The sequence below is a fragment of the Thalassophryne amazonica genome, chromosome 10 (genome assembly GCF_902500255.1).
Source record: "Thalassophryne amazonica chromosome 10, fThaAma1.1, whole genome shotgun sequence".
NCBI classification, from domain to species: domain Eukaryota; kingdom Metazoa; phylum Chordata; class Actinopteri; order Batrachoidiformes; family Batrachoididae; genus Thalassophryne; species Thalassophryne amazonica.
The window spans coordinates 103,852,539-103,877,640 of NC_047112.1; the positions used below are offsets into that span (position 1 = coordinate 103,852,539).

The following is a 25,102-nucleotide window of genomic DNA, read 5'->3' on the forward strand; positions in this document are numbered from 1 at the left end:
CAGTGATCTATTCAACAATTCAGTGTTACAACCAAAACTATGATACATACACTTTTCTTTCCTTTATATTTGACATCCTTGACCATGAAAACATACCACTAGAACTTGGAATCACTTTTATGTGTTTATTAGTTCAAAGGCTATTGTATAAAAACGATTTTTCGGTAATGGCGGTTTTCTTCTGGATCGAGCTCCATAACATTTGAAGCTACATCAAATCTGATGACACCTTACTGAATCAGTACAGATTCAGCTACAATTTGGTGTTAGTTGTGCATCTCTAGCTTCATTTGTCACCTCACACTGACACATTTTCTATTTTCCCTATATTTTTGCATATTCTGGATCACCAGATCCGGAATCCGGATCCGATCATCAATCAATCAATCAATTTTATTTATATAGCACCAAATCACAACAAACAGTTGCCCCAAGGCGCTTTATATTGTAAGGCAAGGCCATACAATAATTACGTAAAAACCCCAAAGTTCAAAACGACCCCCTGTGAGCAAGCACTTGGCGACAGTGGGAAGGAAAAACTCCCTTTTAACAGGAAGAAACCTCCAGCGGAACCAGGCTCAGGGAGGGGCAGTCTTCTGCTGGGACTGGTTGGGGCTGAGGGAGAGAACCAGGAAAAAGACATGCTGTGGAGGGGAGCAGAGATCAATCACTAATGATTAAATGCAGAGTGGTGCATACAGAGCAAAAAGAGAAAGAAACACTCAGTGCATTATGGGAACCCCCCAGCAGTCTAAGTCTATAGCAGCATAACTAAGGGATGGTTCAGGGTCACCTAATCCAGCCCTAACTAGAAGCTTTAGCAAAAACGAAAGTTTTAAGCCTAATCTTAAAAGTAGAGAGGGTGTCTGTCTCCCTGATCTGAATTGGGAGCTGGTTCCACAGGAGAGGAGCCTGAAAGCGGAAGGCTCTGCCTCCCATTCTACTCTTAAAAACCCTAGGAACTACAAGTAAGCCTGCAGTCTGAGAGCGAAGCGCTCTATTGGGGTGATATGGTACTATGAGGTCCCTAAGATAAGAAGGGACCTGATTATTCAAAACCTTATAAGTAAGAAGAAGAATTTTAAATTCTATTCTAGAATTAACAGGAAGCCAATGAAGAGAGGCCAATATGGGTGAGATATGCTCTCTCCTTCTAGTCCCCGTCAGTACTCTAGCTGCAGCATTTTGAATTAACTGAAGGCTTTTCAGGGAACTTTTAGGACAACCTGATAATAATGAATTACAATAGTCCAGCCTAGAGGAAATAAATGCATGAATTAGTTTTTCAGCATCACTCTGAGACAAGACCTTTCTAATTTTAGAGATATTGCGTAAATGCAAAAAAGCAGTCTTACATATTTGTTTAACATGCGCTTTGAAATCATCACCAAACTTTGTTGTTTGATAGAACATTTGACTATGTTACACGCTAATTTTTTTCAAGCCTTTCTGCCTTGTTTTTGTGGAGTTAGAAACTAGAATGTCAAAATTCCCCCCATCCCGCAATGGTGAAGAATCCTTTAAAAAATTCCTGGATCCGGATCGTGATCTGGATCACCACTAAAATTTAATCACTCGTTCCTCTTGTCATTTCCAACCACTCCACAAAATTTCATCAAAATCCGTTCAAAACGTTTTGAGTTATCCTGCTGACAAACAGACAGACAAACAAACAAACGTCACCAAAAACATAACCTCCTTGGCGGAGATAATAAATTTAAGAAGTATTACAATTTGAAAACAAATGCACCTGAACGTGATGACAGCTGCAACTGCTTAATGCTAACTTTTAACATTGAAGATGCCATAGACATGCTATCGCGTTAGCGTCAGGATCCAGATCGTGATCCGGATCACCACTAAAATTTAATCACTTGTTCCTCTTGTCATTTCCAACCACTCCACAAAATTTCATCAAAATCTATTCAAAACATTTTGAGTTATCCTGCTGAAAGACAGACAAACAAACAAACAAATGCGGCCGAAAACATAACCTCCTTGGTGGAGGTAATAACAAAAGAAGAAATTCAACCAGCAATCAGGAGGATGAAAGGAGGGAAGTCTCTGGGGACAGATGGTTTTCCCACAGAATGGTACAAAACAATGTAAGATGTAGTAATTGCAACATTTTTAAAATCGTTCAACTGGGTTTTGGAAAACAAATCACCCCCCGGTCATGGAGGGAGGTAATGATTTCTATCATACCTAAGGAGGCAGGGAAAGATAAATTAGAGTGTGGGAACTATCATCCTGTAAGCCTTCAAATAATAACTATAAACTATTCACCTCCATTTTATCTAAAAGAATAGATTTGATATTACCAGTATTAATACACTTGGACCAGACTGGCTTTGTCAGACACAGACATACCCAAGATAACATTAAAAAAACACTACATGTTATGAAACAGATCACACAACAAAGACTGGAAGCATTTGATTCAGTGAAGTGGTCATTTTTATATGACGTACTATCAAAATTTGGCTTTCATACAACTATAATTGACACATTTGCAGCACTGTACAACAAACCAATGGCTAGAATTAAAATCAGTAGAGATTTAACCAATTCATTCATTCTGGAAAGAGGAACGAGATAAGGGTCGCCACTCCTCATTGCCTTGTTTATAGAACCCAAGAGTCAATTGATTAGGCAGAAGTGAAATTTAAAGGGGGTAAAAATTACATCCGCGGAGCAAAAACTAGCCTATTTGCTGATGATTTATTTCAGTTTCAATTTATGTATTTCAATTTATTTTCATTTACATAACGCCGAATCACAACAAAGTTGCCTCAAGGCGAGTAACACAAGTAAGGTTATTTATTGATAAATAGAACACAACCTACACAGACACTCCCCAAACATGAAATTGCGAGAGGAATTTGGGTTAATTTCTGGTTATAAAATTAATATTAATCAAACTCAAGTATTAACATTTAACTACGACCCTCCATCTTCAATTAAGACTGAGTATAATTGGAATTGGAATGCTGCAAAATTTTTTATGTTGCCTTGGATCTAACATTACAATTTAAAGTTTGCTTGCTAGCGTTCCCTACCATTACATGCTTACTGTCACTGCGAGCGGTGGTTCTTCACTGCAGTGGAGACACAGACAGATGGGACGAGCTATCACCGAAAGCACGTATCAGGTTGACGCGATATCTGATGCATTGGACTTGCACATGTCACGAAACAGCTGCTAAAGTAACCTGCACCCCGATTATGATTGCGAGGACAATGGTAACTCATGAGCATTAACTAACTAACAAGCTGGCACCATGGACAAAACGAGGTAAATATTATGTGAATCCTTTTACACTCTCTGTCTCCTGTGACCATTTTACCGTGCACATTCAGTCTGGATTTTTCTTGTGGGCATGTGCATGTGTGGCTTTTTTTCCATTGCCGTACACCTGACAACACCTGCCTGACAGCACCTTGCATTGAACATTTTAATATATGAAGTTACAAATATAAATAGATGCATTAAGTTCATGGAGACTCACCATCAGCTTTGTCCTCATTTGCATAATTGAGAGTTTGATTCACAGAACTTCGTGTGGAACTCTGGTCGGAAAGTGGAGAAAGTGATCTCTCAGATGTGGTTTTTGGTATGGGCGACCGGGCACATGTAAGCCCCTTTCACACCGGGCCTATGTAGAGTTGCATTGTACGTGCGCAATCTTTCCATGAGGCATGGACGGTGGATCTCTCTCGCTGGTGATCTATCTGTGAGGAGTTATACTGGACATGGACATGTCCTCTCACTACTGATCGGTCCATGAGCAGGAGTTAATGGGCTTTATTTAACGTGCCACAATTGTGAGAGAACTTGAGGAGGTGAAAGCGCCGCGAACTGCAGCCAGTTTTTCTATGTGATATTCTCACTCACTGGTACAAGTGACACATTTCATAGACTTTTTTTTTTAAACCAGTGACCAAGTTTTGCAGGACTATGGTAGGAATTCTTAAATAATGAGCACATGGGGGGCTTTGTCGTTAGCATGGTTGCCTCATGGCAAGAAGATCCTGGGATCGCTTGCCGCCTGATCCTTTCTGTATGGAGTTTGCATATTTGCAAGGGTTCCCTCTGGATGCTCTGGCTTTCTCTCCCTTCCTAAAACATACAGCGTAGGTGATTTGGTGGCTATAAATTTGACCATAGGCGTCCATACAAGTGTGAATGTGTTTGTCTGTTTATATGTGGCCTTGCGACAGTCTGGTGTCCTGTCCACCATGGTGTACCCCACCTCTCACCCTGTGACTGCTGGGGTTGGCTCCAGCCAAACCCTGCCCCACCACTAATTCAACCTCTTTAGATCCAACCTTTCAATCTGGGACAAATGCAACCTCTTTGCCACCAGTGCACTATTTTGCCCTCAGATTGTTTTTTGAATTACAAAAAGGTGTTCAATGTGCCCCAAATGCTCTTGCACATTGTGTTGTAGACCAGACCATACTCTACTCTCAAGAAAGGGCTCTGAAGGGTTTTGAAAGGATTTAGAATAGTACTGATCAGTGTCAATTAGTTTTGGTATTAATACATATACAGATAACATCTTATTGATACTGATCTCTGCTTACATTTTACTCAGTAACATATACGAGGTCTGTGAGAAAACTATCTGACCTTTTTATTTTTTTTCAAAAACTATATGGATTTGAATCATGTGCGCTTGCATCAGATAAGCTTGAACCTTCAATCAATCAATCAATCAAATTTTATTTGTTAAGTGCCTTACAACAACCTAAGTTGACCAAAGCGCTGTACATATAAAAATCGCATTTAAAATATAGTTAAAAAGAGGATCACAGATTCATTTTATTCCCAAGTCTAAAAGCACATCTAAACAAATACGTTTTGAGTTTTGTTTTAAAAAGGGGCAGATCCGAGATGGCACGCAAGTCAAGGGGCAGCGAGTTCCATAGTTTAGGACCTGCTACTGCGAAAGCACGATCACCCCACTGTTTGCTTCAAGACCTGGGCTGCTCCAACAAGTAGAGCTGTGCAGATCGTAGAAATCTGCTGGGCTGGTGAAGAGTCAGAATCTCACATAGATACGCAGGTGCAAAGCTGTGGATGGAGCAGAAAACAAACAGGAGAAGTTTGTATTGGATCCTGTATTGCACTGGCAGCCAGTGGAGAGAGCGCAGAACAGGTGTGATATGGTGATGTTTACGAGAATTTGTGAGGAGCCGGGCAGCAGCATTCTGTACCAGTTGTAATCTGTGTAAAGATGTGTGACTGAGTCCAATGTACAAAGCATTGCAGTAGTCCAAGCGTGAGCTGATGAATGCGTGGATTGCTTTCTCCAGGTCACAACAACTGAGTATGGGTTTCACTCTTGTGAGAATGCGGAGCTGAAAGAAGCTTGTCTTAACAACAGAGTCAATTTGTTTATGGAGATTTAGGCCAGTGTCCAAGTGAACTCCCAAGTTTCTGATTACGGTGTTATGGTGAGGAAGTGAGTGACCATTTGAGACAGCGGCAAGTGGGCTTGTGGTGCCAAATAGACAGAATTCCATTTTGGATTCATTTAGACTCAGGAAATTCTGTGTGAGCCAGTGCTTGATGTCATCCATACAGGTGTTGATGGTCTGAAATGCATCTGGAGAATCTGGTGAGACTGGTAGATAGATTTGAAGATCATCGGCGTACATATGAAAAGACACATTATGGCTAGAGATGATTGAACCCAGAGGCAGCATGTAAAGAGAGAACAGAACTGGGCCCAAAATGGAGCCTTCCGGGACACCAGAAGACAGTCGGGCTGTAGAAGAGGAGTGGCCATTGATGAAAACAGAGAAGTGCCTGTCCATTAAATAGGACTTGAACCACTGCAGCACGGGACCCTGAAAGCCCACCTGCTGGGCTAGACGGTTCAGGAGGATGGAGTGGTCCACTGTATCGAATGCTGCAGTGAGATCAAGCATTACCAACAGTACAGGTCTCTTTGAGTCCAGGGACAACAGGATGTCATTTTTGACTCTCAACAGTGCGGACTCAGTACTGTGGCGTGTACGAAAACCTGACTGAAATTTATCAAAAATCTGATTCTGGTCCAGAAAAGACAGCAACTGATTAAAAACAAGCTTCTCTAGAATTTTAGAGAGAAAAGCCAAGTGGGACACTGGTCTGAAGTTTGACAGTACTCCTGGATCAAGGTTTGATTTTTTAAGCAGTGGTCTGACCACAGCCTGTTTGAAAACAGCCGGAACAGTCCCAGATCTTAGGCAGTTGTTGAAAAATAAAACAAGCCTTGGTCCTACTGTGTCAAAAATTTGTTTCAGCATCTTTGGTAGAATTATGTCCAGGGGACAGGTGATAGGTCTCAACTTCTGAACAACCTCCGAGAGCTGAGAGAGAGACACTGGCACAAACTCTTTGAGGACACTGGAACTGGAGACAACAGAGGGAGGTGAGCTTGACAAAGTAGGGATATGGTGGTTTGGTTTTATACTTTGTCTGACAGATGCCACTTTGTCCACGAAGAATTGAAGAAAGTCTTCACAAGTTGACGTGGTTGAGTTATTGAAATTTTTATCTGTAGGATTTACGACTGATTGAATTGTATTGAATAATGCACGGGGACAGTTGCAGCTGGTAGAGATTATGTTGGAAAGATATTTGCACTTTGCCTCCTTTACTGCATGTTGGTAATCAGAGAAGGAGTCCCTAAGCATCTCCAGTGATACATGCAGTCTGTCTTTTTTCCACCTGCGTTCAGCCTGCCTACAACGCCTCCGCAGAACCCGGGTGGTGTCATTCAACCAGGGGTCTGGTGTAGGTTTGGTGGATTTAAATTTGACAGGCGCAATGGTGTCCAGAATTCCAGAACAGGTGGAATAGAATGAGGCAAGGAATTCGTCCGGGGATTGGGAAGTTGGTTCAACATGTATATGTTCACAAAGGCTGCAATGAATTTTTTAACTGTGTCTGAAGTGATGGTACGGCGGCCATAGGCAGGGGCAAGTGTTTTAGTTGCTGGGGGACAGACAGTGGAATTAAATATAATGGGGAAATGGTCAGAGATACAGGTGTCACATATTTCAGAGACAGACAATGGGAGACCGTAGGAGATAACTAGGTCCAATGTATGGCCGCGCTGATGTGTGGGAGCATTTACAAACTGAGTCAGATCTAAAGAGGCCAAAAGGCTTTTAAACTCATTTGTCAGCTGACTGGAAGGACAACAGACATGAATGTTAAAATCCCCACAAATGAAAAAACTGTCATAAATTGGTATTATTTCTGAGAGAAAATCTGACATTTCAGAGATGAAATCCTTGTTGTATTTGGGAGGACGATAAACTACAGCACCCAGTATGGGACGTGACAGTTGAAGCAGAAATTATTGCACTTCAAAACTACTGTAGACTTTAGAGGGAATGGGCCAACAGCTGATGCTCTGTTTGTACACAGTGGCAAGCCCGCCTCCACGGCTCGTTGTACGGGGCGTACTCAGGAAAGAGTAACCAGAGGGGAGGAGCTCAAAGAAAGCACTGTTGTCACCTGGCTTTAGCCAGGTCTCCGTGAGCATGAACAGATCCAATTTCTGGGAGGAAATTAAGTAATTTAAGACAAACGTCTTGTTCATGATTGAGCGGGTGTTCAGCAGTGCTGCGCGCACTGGCTTGGGACTCGTAGTCCGCCGCAGAGCTGCACGGCTGAGCGGGCGAAGATTCTCCTTCGTGCACATGCGTGAGTTTTTTCACGCCTGTCGGTTGCGTCATTCGCCTATGGGCAGGCTTTGAGTGAGCACTGGTCCACCCCCCTCGTCGGATTTTTATTGTCAGTGAAATGGCTGAGAGGCTGCCGCTTTGCTCCACGAATTTTTTTTCAGAAACTGTTAGAGACAGCCAGTTGGAAACCATTCGAAAGATTCAGATGGATTTTGGTGGAGATTCTGTCGGCGTCACATGGATTAAGGAGTGTTAAAACCTTTTTAAAGACGACCCACAGCGGTGGAGGGCACGCGGCGCACCGAGCGGCCATCGACAGGCTGGAACGACCAGATCATTTCTAAACTGAACGCTGTGTTTATCCGGGACATCGTGTGACTACCACAGAAATGGCAAGAGAGCTGGACATAGCACTTTTGCGGCACATTCCACTGTTACAGGAGATTTTGTAATGAAAGACGTGCAGAGGATTTCACACGTCGGCACGGAGGTGACGTGCTCAACAAAAAAACACCTCCGTGTTGGAAACCATTCAGAAGATTCAGACAGCTTTCGGTGGCTTTTCAGTCGAGTGAGTATCCGAGAAATTGTTTAACAGCTGGGCATGTTCCAACTTGTCCTGTGAGACTTCCAACACGGAGGTGTTGTTTGTCCCACGCCATGAGCGGCTGTGTCTCAATGCGCGAATCCGTCCGCATGTCTTTCATTACAGAATCTCCTTTAACAGTGGAATGTGCCGATAAAGTCCTGATCCCAACCTCTTGTGAAACTTCTCTGCTAGTCACACGATGTCCTGCATCAACAGAGCCTTAAATTTGGAAGTGATCTGCTCGTTCCAGCCTGTCGATGGCCGCTCGGGGCGCGGTGCGCCCTCTGCCGCCGTGGGCCGTTTTTAATCCAGTTTTAATGGTCCTTAATCCGTGTGATACCGATAGAATCTTCACCGAAAGCCATCTGAATCTTCCAGATAGTTTCCAATCTGGCTGTCTGGCAGAGTTTCTGAAATAATTTTCATGGAACAAAGCGACAGTTGCTCCGCCATTCCTAAACAATAAAAATCCGATGAGGGGGGTGAACCAGTGCTCACTCAAAGCCTGCCCACAGGCGAATGACGCAACCGACAGGCGTGAAAAAACTTGAAAACGAAAGAACTGCTTCTCACTACAGCCGCACGCAGAGCCTGTGGGTTTAAGTGGCCAAACAGTCCATGTGTCCTCAACAACCTGTGTGGCTGAGTAACTCAGTGGTTTTGGCTTACAGAGCACAGGTGTAGATTTGAAGATGCTGAAGACATGAAAAATTAAACCTGTGCCCATTTTTAAACTGTTTAACAGCTTAAAACTGATTTTGTGCAATGTAACTATTATTCTTCCAAATAACACTGCTCTATCTATCTATCTATCTATCTATCTATCTATCTATCTATCTATCTATCTATCTATCTATCTATCTATCTATCTCTCTCTCTCTCTCTCTCTCTCTCTCTCTCTCTCTCTCTATCTATCTATCTATCTATCTCTATATTTGTCTATATCTATCAATATCTATCTCTATATCTATATCTATCTATCTATCTATCTCTATATATCTCTATATATCTCTATATTTGTCTATATCTATCTATCTATCTATCTATCTATCTATCTATCTATCTATCTATCTATCTATCTATCTATCTATCTATCTATCTATCTATCTATCTATCTATCTATCTATCTATCTATCTCTAACTATCATTCTCTCTCTCTCTCTCTCTCTCTCTCTCTCTCTCTCTCTCTCTCTCTATCTCTATCGATCTCTATATCTATCTCTCTCTATCTCTATATTTGTCTATATCTATCTCTGTATCTCTATTGATCTCTATATCTATCTCTATATCTATCTCTATATCTATATCGCCATCTATCTCTAAATCTATCTCTATCTATCTCTATCTATCTCTATATCTATCTATCTATCTATCTATCTATCTATCTATCTATCTATCTATCTATCTATCTATCTATCTATCTATCTATCTATCTATCTATCTATCTATCTATCTATCTATCTATCTATCTACAGTGAGGAAAATAAGTATTTGAGCACCCTGTGGTTTTGCAAGTTCTCCCACTTAGAAATCATGGAGGGGTTTGAAATTTTCAGCTTAGGTGCATATCCGCTGTGAGAGACATCAATCAATCAATCAATCAATTTTATTTATATAGCGCCAAATCACAACAAACAGTTGCCCCAAGGCGCTTTATATTGTAAGGCAAGGCCATACAATAATTACGTAAAAAACCCCAACGGTCAAAACGACCCCCTGTGAGCAAGCACTTGGCGACAGTGGGAAGGAAAAACTCCCTTTTAACAGGAAGAAACCTCCAGCAGAACCAGGATTAGGGAGGGGCAGTCTTCTGCTGGGACTGGTTGGGGCTGAGGGAGAGAACCAGGAAAAAGACATGCTGTGGAGGGGAGCAGAGATCAATCACTAATGATTAAATGCAAAGTGGTGCATACAAAGCAAAAAGAGAAAGAAACACTCAGTGCATCATGGGAACCCCCCAGCAGTCTAAGTCTATAGCAGCATAACTAAGGGATGGTTCAGGGTCACCTGATCCAGCCCTAACTATAAGCTTTAGCAAAAAGGAAAGTTTTAAGCCTAATCTTAAAAGTAGAGAGGGTGTCTGTCTCCCTGATCTGAATTGGGAGCTGGTTCCACAGGAGAGGAGCCTGAAAGCTGAAGGCTCTGCCTCCCATTCTACTCTTACAAACCCTAGGAACTACAAGTAAGCCTGCAGTCTGAGAGCGAAGCGCTCTATTGGGGTGATATGGTACTATGAGGTCCCTAAGATAAGATGGGACCTGATTATTCAAAACCTTATAAGTAAGAAGAAGAATTTTAAATTCTATTCTAGAATTAACAGGAAGCCAATGAAGAGAGGCCAGTATGGGTGAAATATGCTCTCTCCTTCTAGTCCCCGTTAGTACTCTAGCTGCAGCATTTTGAATTAACTGAAGGCTTTTCAGGGAACTTTTAGGACAACCTGATAATAATGAATTACAATAGTCCACCCTAGAGGAAATAATCCTCCTATTTATCTATCTAATTCATAAATAGAGGAATTTAGACATAATCTAAAAAAAAAAAAATCTGGAAATCACAATGTATTATTTTTTAATCATTTATTTTTGTGTTACTGCTTCAAATAAGTATTTGAACACCTACCAACTAGCAAGAATTCTGGCTGTCACAGACCTGTTAATTTTTCTTTAAGAAGCCCTCTTATTCTGCACTCTTTACCTGTATTAATTGCACCTGTTTCAACTTGTTACCTGTATAAAAGACACCTGTTCACACACCCAATCAATCACACTCCAACCTGTCCACCATAGCCAAGACCAAAGAGCTGTCTAAGGACACCAGGGACAAAATTGAAGACCTGCACAAGGTTGAGATGGACTACAGGATAACAGACAAGCAGCTTGGTAGAATACAACAACTGTTATGATTATTTATTAGAAAGTGGAAGAAACACAAGATGACTGTCAATCTCCCTCGGTCTGGGATTCCATGCAAGATCTGAGTTTATGGGGTAAGGATGATTCTGAGAAAGCTCAGAACTACACAGGAGGACCTGGTCAATGACCTGAAGAGAGCTGGGACCACAGTCACAAAGATTACATTAGTAACACATGATGCTGTCATGGTTTAAAATCCTGCAGGGCAGCAAGGTCCCCCTGCTCAAGCCGCACATGTCCAGGCCCATTTGAAGTTCACCAGTGACCATCTGGATGATCCAGAGGAGGCATGGGAGAAAGTCATGTGGTCAGATGAGACCAGAATAGAGCGTTTTGGAATCAATTCCACTTACCATGTTTAGAGGATGAGAACAACCCCAAGAAAACCATCCCAACCGTGAAGCATGGGGGTGGAAACATCATACTCTGGGGGTGCTCTTCTGCAAAGGGGACAGGACAACTGCACCGTATTGAAGGGAGGATGGATGGGGTCATGTATTGCGAAATTTTGGCAAACAACCTCCTTCCCTTAGTAAGAGCATTGAAGATGGGTCATGGCTGGGTCTTCCAGCATGACAATGACCCCAAACACATAACCAGGGCAACTAAGGAGGGGCTCCATAAGAAGCATTTCAAGGTCCTGGAGTGGCCTGGCCAGTCTCTAGACCTGAACTCAATAGAAAAACTCCAAATCTGAAAGATCTAGAGAAGATCTGTATGGAGGAGTGGACCAAAATCCCTGCTGCAGTGTGTGCAAACCTGCTGAAAAACTACAGGAAAACATTTGACCTCTGTAATTGCAAACAAAGGCTACTGTACCAAATATTAACATTGATTTTCACAGGTGTTCAAATACTTATTTGCAGCAGTAACATACAGATAAATTAGTAAAAAAGCATACTTTGTGATTTCCGGATTTTTTATTTTTTTAGATTGTGTCTCTCACAGTGGACATGCACCTAAGATCAAAATTTCAGACCCCTCCATGATTTCTAAGTGGGAGAACTTGCAAAACCGCAGGGTGGTCAAATACTTATTTTCTTCATTGTATCTCTCTCTCTCTCTCTCTCTCTCTCTCTCTCTCTCTCTCTCTCTCTCTCTCTCTCTCTCTCTCTCTCTCTCTATATATATATATATATCTATAACTATCTCTATATCTCTATCTATACCTATCTCTATCTCTTTTTATATCTATCTATCTATCTATCTATCTATCTATCTATCTATCTATCTATCTATCTATCTATCTATCTATCTATCTATCTATCTATCTATCTATCTATCTATCTATCTATCTATCTATCTATCTATCTATCTATCTATCTATCTATCTATCTATCTATCTATCTATCTATCTATCGATCGATCGAGAAATAATGCAACATAAATCCTAACACGTCATATTTTTCCTACTTAACATGCACTTACTGAGATTTATTATCATTGAGCATTAAAGTTTCATACCAAGCATACACCTTGCAAACTGGTTCATAATTATATTTTTATAACTTACTGTGGAAGGGAATTCAATCCTGTAGTTCAAATCTCCCAGCCAGAAGAGGTGTGTGAACCGATGCGTAATGTCAAATGGATTCAGCTTCTTGTCTCCCAAGTTCAGAAACCGCAGGATGTTGATATAATTATGATTACGTCTGAAAAGACAGTAACAGTTAGTATCCTTTAAAATAATACACTATGTATGACTTACAAACCTTTATATTTACATTTAATTTTAATGAATAAGCAGAGGACTGTTGAGGGAAGTTTGCAAATTTTGATGAATTTACACAAAAAAATAAATCATTATTTGAATCCATATCTTTACATTTTGAGGAGGATCTAGGACATTTTTAAAAGAACAACAATACAGGGGACAATTTCAATCATGACTGAATTGTTTCCCAAACTTTCTCAGACCAAGGACCACTTAATCAATTAAAAACAAATAAATAAACAAATATTGCAGATCACCTAACTTTCCAAATGTCCAAAACCAATATCTGCTTACCATGGCAACAGCATGTTACCAAATACAATCTGATCGATTGTAAAATGGCCAACCGTACACAAAACAGGTGATTCAAATTCAAATTTTTAGATTTGCTTACAATGTGAGTTAATGAAAACATACAAACATGCCACTATCTGTCAGAGTTTGGTGTTTGGAAACAGTTTGAGACATACTTTTAAGTTGGAATATGATATCTATGGAGCCCCCGAGGGGGTCATGGGTCATGTTTTTTTTTTGGGGGGGGGGGGGGTTAAGAAAACACTCACTTTGCTAAATCGAGCACTCATTTTACTAAATCGTGCACTCATTTAAGTAAATCATGCACTTGTTTTATTAAATTGCACGCTCATTTTCCTAAATTGTGGACTCGTTTTACAAAACTGTGTGCTCACTTTACTAAATCGTGCACTCAGTTAAGTACATTGTGCACTCATTTTACTAAATTGCGTACTCACTTAAGTAAATCGTGCACTTGTTTTATTAAACTGCACACTCATTTTAGTAAATGAGTGTGCAGTAAATCTGCCATTGTACTGTTGCTTGCCACTGTTGCTGTCAGCGTTACTGTAGATGTCTGTGCTGTGTATCTTGTGATGCTGTACTGTGATATTGTTGCTGTCTGTCCTCTGATGTGCTGTTCTGTCTACTGTGCTGTTCGTCTGTTATTTACAATGTATTGTACAGTCAGTGAAGACAAATTTCCCCATGGGGACCAATAAATCTAATCTAGTCTAAAATGGTGCACTCATTTTATTATATCGTACATTTTCCTAAATTGTGAACTCATTTTACAAAATCACGTGCTCGCTTTACTTAATCACACTCTTGTTTTATGAAATTGAACTGTCAGTTTACAAAATTGTGCTGTGGTTTTATTAAATCGAGTGCTTGAGTAAAGTTGTTGTGTTTATGTGTCAGGGCGGGCAGCAGCCCATCAGCAGGAGCAGCTGGACCTGCAATATAGACTCCCAGACTAGACTTATGTGAGGAGGAAATTATGGTCTTTATTCCAGCATCAGGTTTGGTACACATGTAATCAGTCAGCGCGGCAGAGGTACAAGCAGGGTCAGGCTGAGATGCAGTCACAAATGAGCAGGGTTCTGAGGCACGAGCTAACAATGACATCTGGAAGGAGGCAAGAGGCAAGAGGCAAGAGGCACGGTCGAACAACAGAGCAGGATTTGTAACACGGCAAGACAAAATCAGGACTGTGAATGGCGCTGGAAAGTGTATGAGACAACAATCTGGTGGGAAAGTGAAGGACTGTGCGGTTTAAATGCATGTGGACTAGTGTGAAACAAGGGACAGGTGAGTGTCAACGAGGTACACAATCGGGGAAGGGGGCGTGGCTAGCAGTCAGGATTGTGAGGAGGGGAGTGCACAAACTGAAGTGATGTAATACACAAAGACACGTGAGCTGGTGCAAGAGCGGGAGTGAACGAAAACACAAAGCAGCCATAAACAAGGTGAGAGACAAAGACATGGGGCAGGTGCACTGATGTGAACATAATAAGCTGGATGTGAGGAATAGCGGGATAATGAACAGGAGAAAACAGAATATCACATAACTAAGACAAGAACAATTATGAGAACAAATCAGGAAACATGGAGCATACATACTACAGCAACACAAATAGAAAAATAACCAAGCGAGAACCAAATGAACAATGATTGTAAACACAACTGACTGCAGAGAATTAGAGCAAAAGTAAGTAGTAACAGAGAAAACAAAGTGACACGTAAAACATAACAGAATAAATCATGATGACAATAAATACTAATAAATCAAAGCTGAAAAGAACAACAGAAAGGGGGCAAAATGGGCTCAACGCCCTGATCAGGCCAAAACCATGACATTGTGTTTATCTGGCCTACATGTGTTTCATTTTTACAGTGTTTGTCACCGACCTGAACTTGGACTTGAACATGTCACTGAACTGTGTGTGTGTGTGTGTGTGTGTGTGTATTTTTTAATGTCTGGGGGACAAAGCCTGAAGCTGCTCTGTAATGAGATTTCTTGTATGGTTTGGGCTTCATTGTGAACACACCTTAATTTGTGTTACTCCTATACCAGGGGTGGCCAAGTTCGGTCCTCGAGAGCCACCTTCCTGACACTCTTAGTTGTCTCCCTGCTCCAACACACCTGAATCCAATGAAAGACTTGTTAGCAGACTTTTAATGAGCCTTTCATTGGACTCAGGTGTGTTGGAGCAGGGAGACAACTAAGAGTGTCAGGAAGGTGGCTCTCGAGGACCGAACTTGGCCACCCCTGTCCTAGAGTAACCAGGTTAGCCTGTGTGTAACTAAAATTGCAGGCTGAGTCCTCACCTGAGCTTCTTCTCACTTCCAGAGGTCAAGTGACTGTTGACAAAGCCAAAGGACGTACCATTAAACATGAAAGACACGCCAACGGCTCCTTTGTTTCCTGCAAAAGAAACATCACTGTGAGTACAGATGGATATTGTTAGATAATATCTGTGCTAACTCTTTGTTTTATGTTAGCTATTAAGTATTTGTGTTATTTGTTTGGAAGTTCTGAGAAATATGTTAAGTTTTACTCTATCATCTGTCCAAGTTTCTGATACAGGGAGAGCTCCCCCTGTTGGTGAGAGCCAGTAACATTAGAAATGTGAGACTAAACCACACCCATGTTAACACCCACAACGTATAAAAAGTGTTGTATGACTCATTTAGGGGGCCTTTCAAAAGATGGACACTGTCTGTGAGGGTCCCAGGCCTGGTTTCTAACATGACCTTGAATAAACTCAAAATGAGGAATACAATGGTTTGGTTTTTGGTAAGGGCAGAATTTTACATAAAAAGAACCAGGTAGAAATAACTATTTTTCACAAGTCATTTCTTTTATGTCACAAACATGGCATGTGAACAAGTAGAGCTGCTTACCCAGAGTGTTGGCAATTCCTGTCTTCACGCTGTCTGAGAAAACATGGGAGATCCTGTTTTCGTGCACAGGTTTTGCTAGAACCAGAATACGCGTGTTCCACAGTGTGTGGATGGCCACCTGGATGTTGGATGTACAGCAGATAATGTATTAAGGCTCCAAAACTACTCATGCAAACACCATGAAAACTGCACTGTGTCCTGAACATGTTGCTGAAGCCAGCGGGTATGTGGTTCAAATGGAGAAATGTACCATTTTGAAGTCGTAATTACATCCCCGTTAAGTTCTCACACGTTCCCACTAATTTCTTACCAAGCGTTTACCGAATGCAACTGATTCTTACACCATTCTTATTATGAAAAATCACATCGTATGTGCACGTTCCACATTCTCACTGCGTCTGTCCCATCCTTATCAGTACTGCTCCACATGCCGCACATTTCCATTCATTCTCCAAGATTTCTTGTGACCACATGTATGAGGGGTGACTGAGAAGTTTTGAGCTTGACTCAGAACAACGTTTCTCCAGAAAGTGTGACGTTTTAACTTACTGGGTGCAATGTTAAGAAATGATGGCAGCAAAAGATGGAGAACCACATCCTACTTTTGTGGGTCAGGCTCAAAATGTCTCAATCACCCCTTATAGGTTCAACAATAAAATACAGTCAGAAAAACAGCTTTCCTGCCAAAATTACTCTCTAATTACTTTTAAATTAATTAACTCCCCACTCAAGTATGCGCCGGATGTGCAACGGCGCATGCTTTAAAGTGAACCTTGATTTATTTGTGGAGGTGAAGGGGTTATTTATTTATTTTTTGTCTGTCGTTGTTGTTTCAGCACCATGGACTGGTACATTTCACTTGCAAAGCAGCCAACAGCCTGCCGCTGGGGGAGTCTGTCTGACTCACACATGTACTATATCAATGGTTTAATTATGTTGTTATGCCAGTGCAGTTGTTACTGCAACCTTATTTAGGTCATACTGCATCCTGACCATGTCCTCGTCTATTTTTTGAACATGTTCAGAGATTGAATATGCCCTCCACGTTTATGGAGAATACACCTCACTTTTAACGGTTTCTACTGCATTTCTAATTGGCTGTACAGGTTCTTACTGCATCCTCCCAGTTTTTGTGGATGTTGTGGAAATGTGGCTGAGTGTTTTAGATGTTTTAAAGCTCGCTGAACCCTGACACGGAACTTACTTGTTTAAAGCTGATATTCGTGATGTTCCTCAGGACACCTTTCACTGTTTCTGTCCACTCTCTCTCTCCTAATGGATCCTCCTGTGTCCCGATGACATAAATGTCATGTGGGATTTGATCTGCAGTGTCGTCACTTGTCTTGCCTTGACCTTTACATTGAAACCAGGACTTGATGTCGTGAGGAGGGCTGGCATTTCCTGTGGGTTTGTGGAGAAGCTGTTATGCTATGAAGTCTTTAATTGTACCCACAAAGTCAGCACAAGTCATTTACAGGGATCTACATGAACTTCTGGTAGCACCTGGGCATGGCACAGGTATCCACCGTTATTCACCTTTCCCATTAAAAAACACACACACACAAAAAAAACAAAAACAAAAATTACCTAATCACTTGTTACTATACAACACCTGTAGGATTTATGACCTTGCTAATAAGGCAGAGCTGGCCAGTTGCTACCAACCAGCCAGTTTCTTGACTTGGTGTCCACAAAGGCCAGTTCTGTTGTGATCCTTGATCTAATTCCATGATACATTGTTATGGCAAATGAGAAAGTTGCTCACTGCAAACCCATAGTGTAATGAGATATACTTTATTGATCTCACAGTGGAGACATTATGTTTACACTCCAGTTACCTCAGACAGCAATTAGTCCACAATTATTACTTGTTTACCGTAATAATGGCACACATCAGAATTAAGGACAGCACGTACACATTTGACATTGTTTATGTGCACTAAGTTTGAAGAAGTCCGTTATCCGAATTGAGGCAAGTGGGTGAAGGTCACACAGCAACCCTGAGATGTGCCACCGTCAGCTTGAGGGGAGTAACGGGGGCTGCAGCTAAAACTGCACCACCCCCGCAGAAGGGGAAAGGAGTGACGTGAGCAGGCACCGGTGTGGGGAGTGTTGATGGGGGATGGGAGGGGTGGGGGTGGGGGGGGGATGGAGCATGCTTCAGTCCTGTGAAAAGCAGTTTATTGTCTTTGTGAGTTGATATAGCCAAATGATCCCCAGGCTGAAGAAATTCCTCTGGAGGGAAAACAGTCGGGCAGTTTGACCTTCAGGCTTGATAAGCCTGTAGTGTTGTGGTTTGAGCAGTGAAAAACACTTTTTAACAGTTCCACTTGAACAACCAAATCCCAATTAGGAATTAAGAATATTCCCAATTATGGATTAAAAATATTCACCTGCCTCTGAAATCTTCAACTGCAAGGCACGCATCTGCTCCAAGATGTCATCCAATTTGTGCCTGAGGTCAAGGGTCATCGCAGTCTGAGAATGTACTGCCTTGCCAGCCTCATTAATCATGATGGACAAGCGAGGAGCCGTGCTTCTTGATGCTGCCATCTTGCCAATTTTCCAGTAGATCAGGGCAGCACATAAGCCAAAAAGTACCAGCCCTGCTAGCATAAGACCAAAAATTAATAAATCCTCCACGTCCTCAACGGAGAAAGGCGCCAAACATGCCACACGCCAGGAACTCCAGGAGTCGATAACATAGCCCGGAGGATACGTTCCATCTGGGCAGGTAGGATCCCCGGTCCTGACCTCCTTGTAGAAAAAATGGTGTCAATAGCATTCAGAGACCAGCTGATCAATTCCATGGTTAATCCAATAGTAGTCCAATAGATCCAGAATCCAATATAATTTGAGGAATTCACAATCTGGTGAAGTAGGGACTTGAAGGTTAAAGCAGAAAACAGAGATAAGGGAGAGTGGAGGAGATGTGACCACCCTCGTCGGAGTCCCAAGCTGGACTATCTTCTATTAAGCTGGGGTATTGATTGCATGGGAAATATGAAGATTGTGGAATTCTCAGTGAGAGCATTGGGGAAATGGCCTACAGATTTTTACCTCCTAGGGCTGGAAATGGTCAAAATTATGAGAAACCAACACAGTAAAACTGTTATTCAATTCCAATAACATATAGGGGTCGCCAGGAGTTTTATCATCTTAGGCGGTTGGCAAAGATCAAGCTATTTCTTGCACATGAGCACTTTGAGACAGCAGTTAGTGCATTTATGGCAAATTAATTACCCAAATGCTAAAAATAACTGCGTGCATTTAGCGCTGTTTCTTTCATTATATAAGCGTAGATTTGGAAAACTCTGTTTTATTACAAGGACAGAAAATGCATGCATTAGCCTGCCTATTTTCCGTGGGATATAATATGACCACAGTCCAGTTGCACACACACCTGCCTACAAAAACTCATGCACACACACAAATAGGTTAAACGTTTTACAGTTTAAAAAAAATGTATTATCAGAATGTAATATTAACATTATGAACCCCATGGCCTTTAGTTTCAGACAAAGCAGCAGGTGCTGGTCCAGGTGTTGGTTCCTCATCTTGTCCAAGCAATAATGAGTATGTTAGTAAAGGTGACCTTATGGAGCCATTTTACAAGCAAATGATTTAACTAAAATGTAATTGAATCTTTACAACATTTTTTTTTTCCTGTTTTGTGTATTTGTTTTGTTGTTGTTGTTGAGCTAATATTGGGGTTTTCTAATAAATGGTGTATCTTTGTAGTTGAGGGACAGATAGAAGATGACTATACAAACTATACAATAATACAGAGAATTACAAAGTACACAGAATAAGTCTATTATGGTATGTATGTAGAGAGTATATAATATGAATGAACCTTTTTCCTTTTTTTTGTTTTAACAAAAAAATATATTGCATTGATTTATTCAGTCTAATATTGTTAAGAAATAACAGGAATTACCTTCTTTCAAATACAGGGTTATGAAATATGTCATTTTTAGTATGACATAATTTTATATTACCTTATAAGACAGTACAGTAATTCCTTAACCTACAAGATATAGGTTAAGGAAGTAATATTCCAAAAGCCTGTTTGTTATTAATATTGATACTGAATGACACTGACTATAAGATGGGTAATCTGTTCTCTTTAATGTTTTGATTGATTGTAGAATATTGTATGATGTATTTTTTTCCTTCACAAAGGGAATTACACACTGATAAGCCAATTATTACATTTACCTTTATTTAATTACTTATTTTGGAAAGTTGTGTTAAATTAGATATTTTTCTGTGACTATAGTTCTTGTATTGCTAACCCTAACCCTAATTTGTAGTCAAGTTAACATTGGGGTATATGTCTGTTAAAATGCACAGGAATGCACCAAATTGCATTTTTCTAGAAAACAGTGCAATTTGGTCCCACAGACTCCCCAACTCAATATTGCTCCCCCAACTTTAAAAAGGGTTCTGACTCCCAGGTGTGATCTAAGAGCCCAGTCCCAGTGGCGTTTAGGAGGATTTGTGTATTGATTTGCGCACAAAATTGGCTCATATTCGCCTAACATCCGCAATATGCGTGAAACATGCTTGTATGAGTTGGCCGACACCCACACACGTCCGTAGTTATCCGCAGAGACACGTTTTTCCATTTCCAGGATTTTTGAGCCTCACAAAATTTTGGATGCGGATGACATCCGCCTTACATACTCCATACATACTCAATACATACACAATACATACTCAATCTATGTGCTGTATATTCGCCGTCATCTGCTGATATCCGCAACTGACAGGGATTTGCAGCTTGGCAGCGGACAGGGACAGTGTGTACAATGGATATTTCATGTCCACATCATGAACTAAAAGAAGTTGTAGTGACTGCATACAGATTGGCCACGAATAAAGCATTTTTGTTACATCTGCTTTGCATCTGATTTGCAGCGGATGCAAATCAGATGCGCTGTGTTCACAGCTGGACGCTGTTCTTTGTTTTACCGGCTGCCACGTGCTCTGCACTGGACGCTGCGTATATAAAATAATTATTTTGTGGCAGATTAATCATTTTATTCTGCAAATTGGCTGTTGAAAACAGCTCTAATCACCTCCTGAATCACAGAGGAAGCTGCAGAAAGCATTTTGAGCCGTCTAAAAAGGTAATTATTTGACTTGTTTACATTGTCAAGGCTTGATAAAACAGTTGCGTGTTTTTTCCTTCTTGTGTGCAGCTGTTAAAGCATTTATTTTTATGTTTCTAACAGATTTAACTTGTTATAATCCTTCAGATGAGCTGCGCTCTGATGCGATTCGCTGACATCACCACTCGCTTTGTTTACTGCTTGTTTACTTCACTTGAGCTGCACGATGTGTTGGAGATTAGATCGCGCCACATAGCACAACATTTGTGCGTGAAAGATTTCAAAATTCTCTGCATAATAACACGCACCAGCACCCCTCTGGCGTCCTGTCTGCACCCCTTAAAGACGAGTTTACTCTCCATCACGACACATCACGACCTGTGTTGTGATGTGTCGTGATGGAGAGTAAAAGGCAGGCTCGTGTCAGTGCACTTTAACAATTATTGTATTGTTGGTGTGAATAGTGATGCCGACGCCCTGAGTGCACTTCTTTTATGACCACAATGCAGATGCAGTGCACGCGCAACACATGCGCACTGCGTTAAAAATACACTCGTAATACTGCCTTGATAATCGCAATTCATTGGATCCGTTTCCTCACTACATGCGTTATACAACCATAATTGTTCATCATATATTCGCTATATATTATTAATATATCCGTAATTCATACTGGGACATTTGTCATTTTTTACCATTTTTGTTGCGCACGACAATGAATGCCTGTAATTTGTGTACTCAATTCATGCGCAATTAATCCTCTCCCCAGTGGGACAGGGCCCTAAGATGAAGAGTTGCACTGTGATTGAATGTTAACCATGATATCTTGGCTATGTGGCACGTTTCTCTGTGAGTGATCCACAAATACAGGTGCCTGAGTGTTGAGGTCTAGCTCCAAAACCATACCCCAGATTTGGATATATTCACCCTCTATAAGTTGAGTCTCCACTGTGACCACATATTCATTATTTTCTTTCAGATCTAATGAGCTAAAAAAAAACAACAACAAACGTATTGCCACAAAGTCTTAACATTTGAGATAAGTAACACTATCATTATTACCCATATTCCAAGTTCCAAGAAACACAGTGATCATATCCGGCTCGGGCTTTTCGGAGTGTTTGTTCTTCATTTGCTGAAGCAGCTGACAAAATCCTTCTCTCTTCTGGAGAAAAACAAACAAACAAATATATATTCACATATTCCACAAGAGTCAAGCTCTTACATCATTTTGTGTGTTTGTGATTGTGATAACATTCATTCATTCGTCTTCAACCGTTTAGTCCAATTAAGGGTCGCGGGGGGCTGGAGCCTATCCCAGCAGTCATAGAGCGCGAGGCGAGGTACACCCAGGACAGGATGCCAGTCTGTCACAGGGCCACAAACAGACAAACAAACACAGACACACCCACACACACACCTACAGACAATTTAAAGACTCCAATCCACCTAACCCACATGTCTTCGGATGTGGGAGGAAACCGGAGCACCCGGAGGAAACCCACGCAAACACGGGGAGAACATGCAAACTCCACACAGAAAGACCACGGGAATTGAACCCACGACCTTCTCGCTGTGAGGCAACAGTGCTAACCACTAAGCCACTGTGCTGCCCGATGTGATAACATTTTCCAAAAATAATCTTTGTGAATATGAAATGAGCTGCAGCCCTACCAGCAGATATCTGATGGAACATGTTTAAATTAATACCTTTGTGTCTTCAAATACAAACTCTTTACGCAAAATCTTCTCCTTTTCTGTCTCCAGCAAAATGACAAGTTTGGCATGCATTTTCTGCGATTTCACCAGCTGCAGAACTGAAGAAGAAGGAGATTTTTTTTTTTTTTTTTTGCAGAAGTTGCAGAAAAGCACAGTAACATGTTGACATGAAGTAGAACAACACAATTCCTCACTTTTATTGTGCACATAGTATTTATCTTCAGGCCCTTCTTTAGACTTCTTAAAAAAGAGCTTGCCACTTTCAACATCCACTTTGAGGAACATTTTTGTGGAAATACCAAGAGATTCTGTCTTGACCTGCACTTGAACAAGGAGACTGATCAGTTGGTCAGATCAAGGACACCAGATGTTGAAATATTCTGAATGAAATGCACAAGCACCTCAAATGTAACAACTGGAATGAGAGATTTTCGGTGGCGTCCGTCATATCCAACAGATTCAAACACAACATTTTTAGCCTGGGAGAAAAAAAAACAAACAGAAATGCATGTTTTTTATGTCACTTAACACAAAATTATCACCTCATTATAACATGTTGTATAAATCAAAGAGATTGTTCAGACTGTGGTACCTTATCTTCTATTGAGTAGAGCAGTTTTGTTAGTTGCTCAAGCCGAAAGCACACAAATGGACTTGAATCGTTACAACTCTGAAAACAAAATAATAATATTAATAACAATTGTTTTTGTCTTTGTGTGAGGGTAAAATGTGGCCATAACTACAGTATTTGTGGTGATACAGTTCTAGTCAGAGTTTTTGCCAACCAAAAGTGAAGTGGCAATTGATATGGTACCGTATTCCGCCTCTTAAATATTAGGCTTGGAGTTGTGCATGAAACACGACATTGGATAGTTTAAATAACAATGGCTGCAGTCCAAATAGGTATTTCCAGTTTACTTATGGTATTGCGTCAGTACCAAAGGTGTATATTTTAAGTACAGAAAAGAAAATATCTTCAAAAATAAATGCATGAATGCAACTTGTCATATAATTTTGAAGAACAAAACCAAATGCATTTGTATGGTGAAATAATAATAATAAAAAACAGGCATAAAATGTATTTATTTGTTTATTGGGTATCTGATACTATTATTGGCATATGTTGAATAGATAATAAATCATCAGTTTTACAGCCACTTTTCCTTAGACAAGTCAAGGGATGAATTCAAGAACATTAAGATAATGAATGCGTCTGGAGTAGCAGCACAGTCCCACTGTATTATTTTTCATTATACCGTCATGAAATGCATCACATTTTCGTGACGTGGTCAAGATTAGTTCACTATTTTTAACCCTACCCCTAACCGTAGCCATATCTCTGAGCCTGACCACGCCTCATGCCAAATATCTTGATATGTCACAAAAATTTAAAACATTTCGTGATGGTATCATCAACTAATAGATGAAAGTACTTTTTGTGATGCCATCACAAACTGCTGTGAGCTCTGGATGGGAGTAGGCAGTTCTCAAAAACCAAGTGACTACATAAGGAGGAAACTAGTGAGGGGAGGCACCAAGACATCCAGACAACTATGAAGGAGCTGTAGGCTTCTGTGGCTGTGATTGGACAAACTGTGCAGAGTGGAACGTTTGTCTGTTATATCACTAACTCTGTGGTGGAGTAAAAGAAAGGATTTTCTCAAAAAGAAGAAATGAAATTTCAGCTGCTCTTTGTGAGAAGCGACATGGTTGACTTTAGTTTCAATTTGATCTGGTTTCTTATTTTAAAATCCTTTTTGTACTGTAAGATACCACGAGCAGTATAATGCTGACAGTCAGTGACTTGGAAATGGTCATGTATCAATGCTTGACTTGTCTACAGAAAACTGGCTGTAAAAGTGATGATTTACTGTAAATCTACCAGTTTGCCTATAACTGTCATACCTACATTTCACCTCTTTTTTTTTTGTTTGTTTGTTTTTTACAATAGTATGACTTTGCAACATTGGATCATTAGCTTTTTTTTTATGAACATATATTAATTGTGCACTTAAAATATGGGGGTGCCAATAATACTGTCCAGGATTGATTTGTCTTGATAAGTCTTGATTTGTTCTACATTTGTGCCTGTCTTATTTTAGATGATTCCAGATATTAAAAAAAAAAATGAACAGAAAACAAATGCAACATTTGTCAATGC

At 40.7% G+C, this 25,102-nt stretch overlaps 1 protein-coding gene across 2 annotated transcripts in view; it reads right to left on the reverse strand.

Moving 5' to 3' along the window:
- The window catches only part of inpp5d (inositol polyphosphate-5-phosphatase D), a 60,542-nt gene that overhangs the window by 14,841 nt on the left and 20,599 nt on the right, over positions 1-25,102 (reverse strand). For both annotated transcript variants that reach the window (XM_034180677.1, XM_034180676.1), the window contains exons 7-15: positions 23,534-23,611; positions 23,343-23,420; positions 23,136-23,259; positions 22,933-23,039; positions 22,285-22,387; positions 17,310-17,506; positions 16,106-16,223; positions 15,530-15,626; positions 12,704-12,842 (exon numbers count right to left, since the gene is read on the reverse strand). In XM_034180677.1, coding sequence (XP_034036568.1) covers positions 12,704-12,842; positions 15,530-15,626; positions 16,106-16,223; positions 17,310-17,506; positions 22,285-22,387; positions 22,933-23,039; positions 23,136-23,259; positions 23,343-23,420; positions 23,534-23,611 — 1,041 coding nt within the window. The remainder of the gene's footprint in view (positions 1-12,703; positions 12,843-15,529; positions 15,627-16,105; positions 16,224-17,309; positions 17,507-22,284; positions 22,388-22,932; positions 23,040-23,135; positions 23,260-23,342; positions 23,421-23,533; positions 23,612-25,102) is intronic.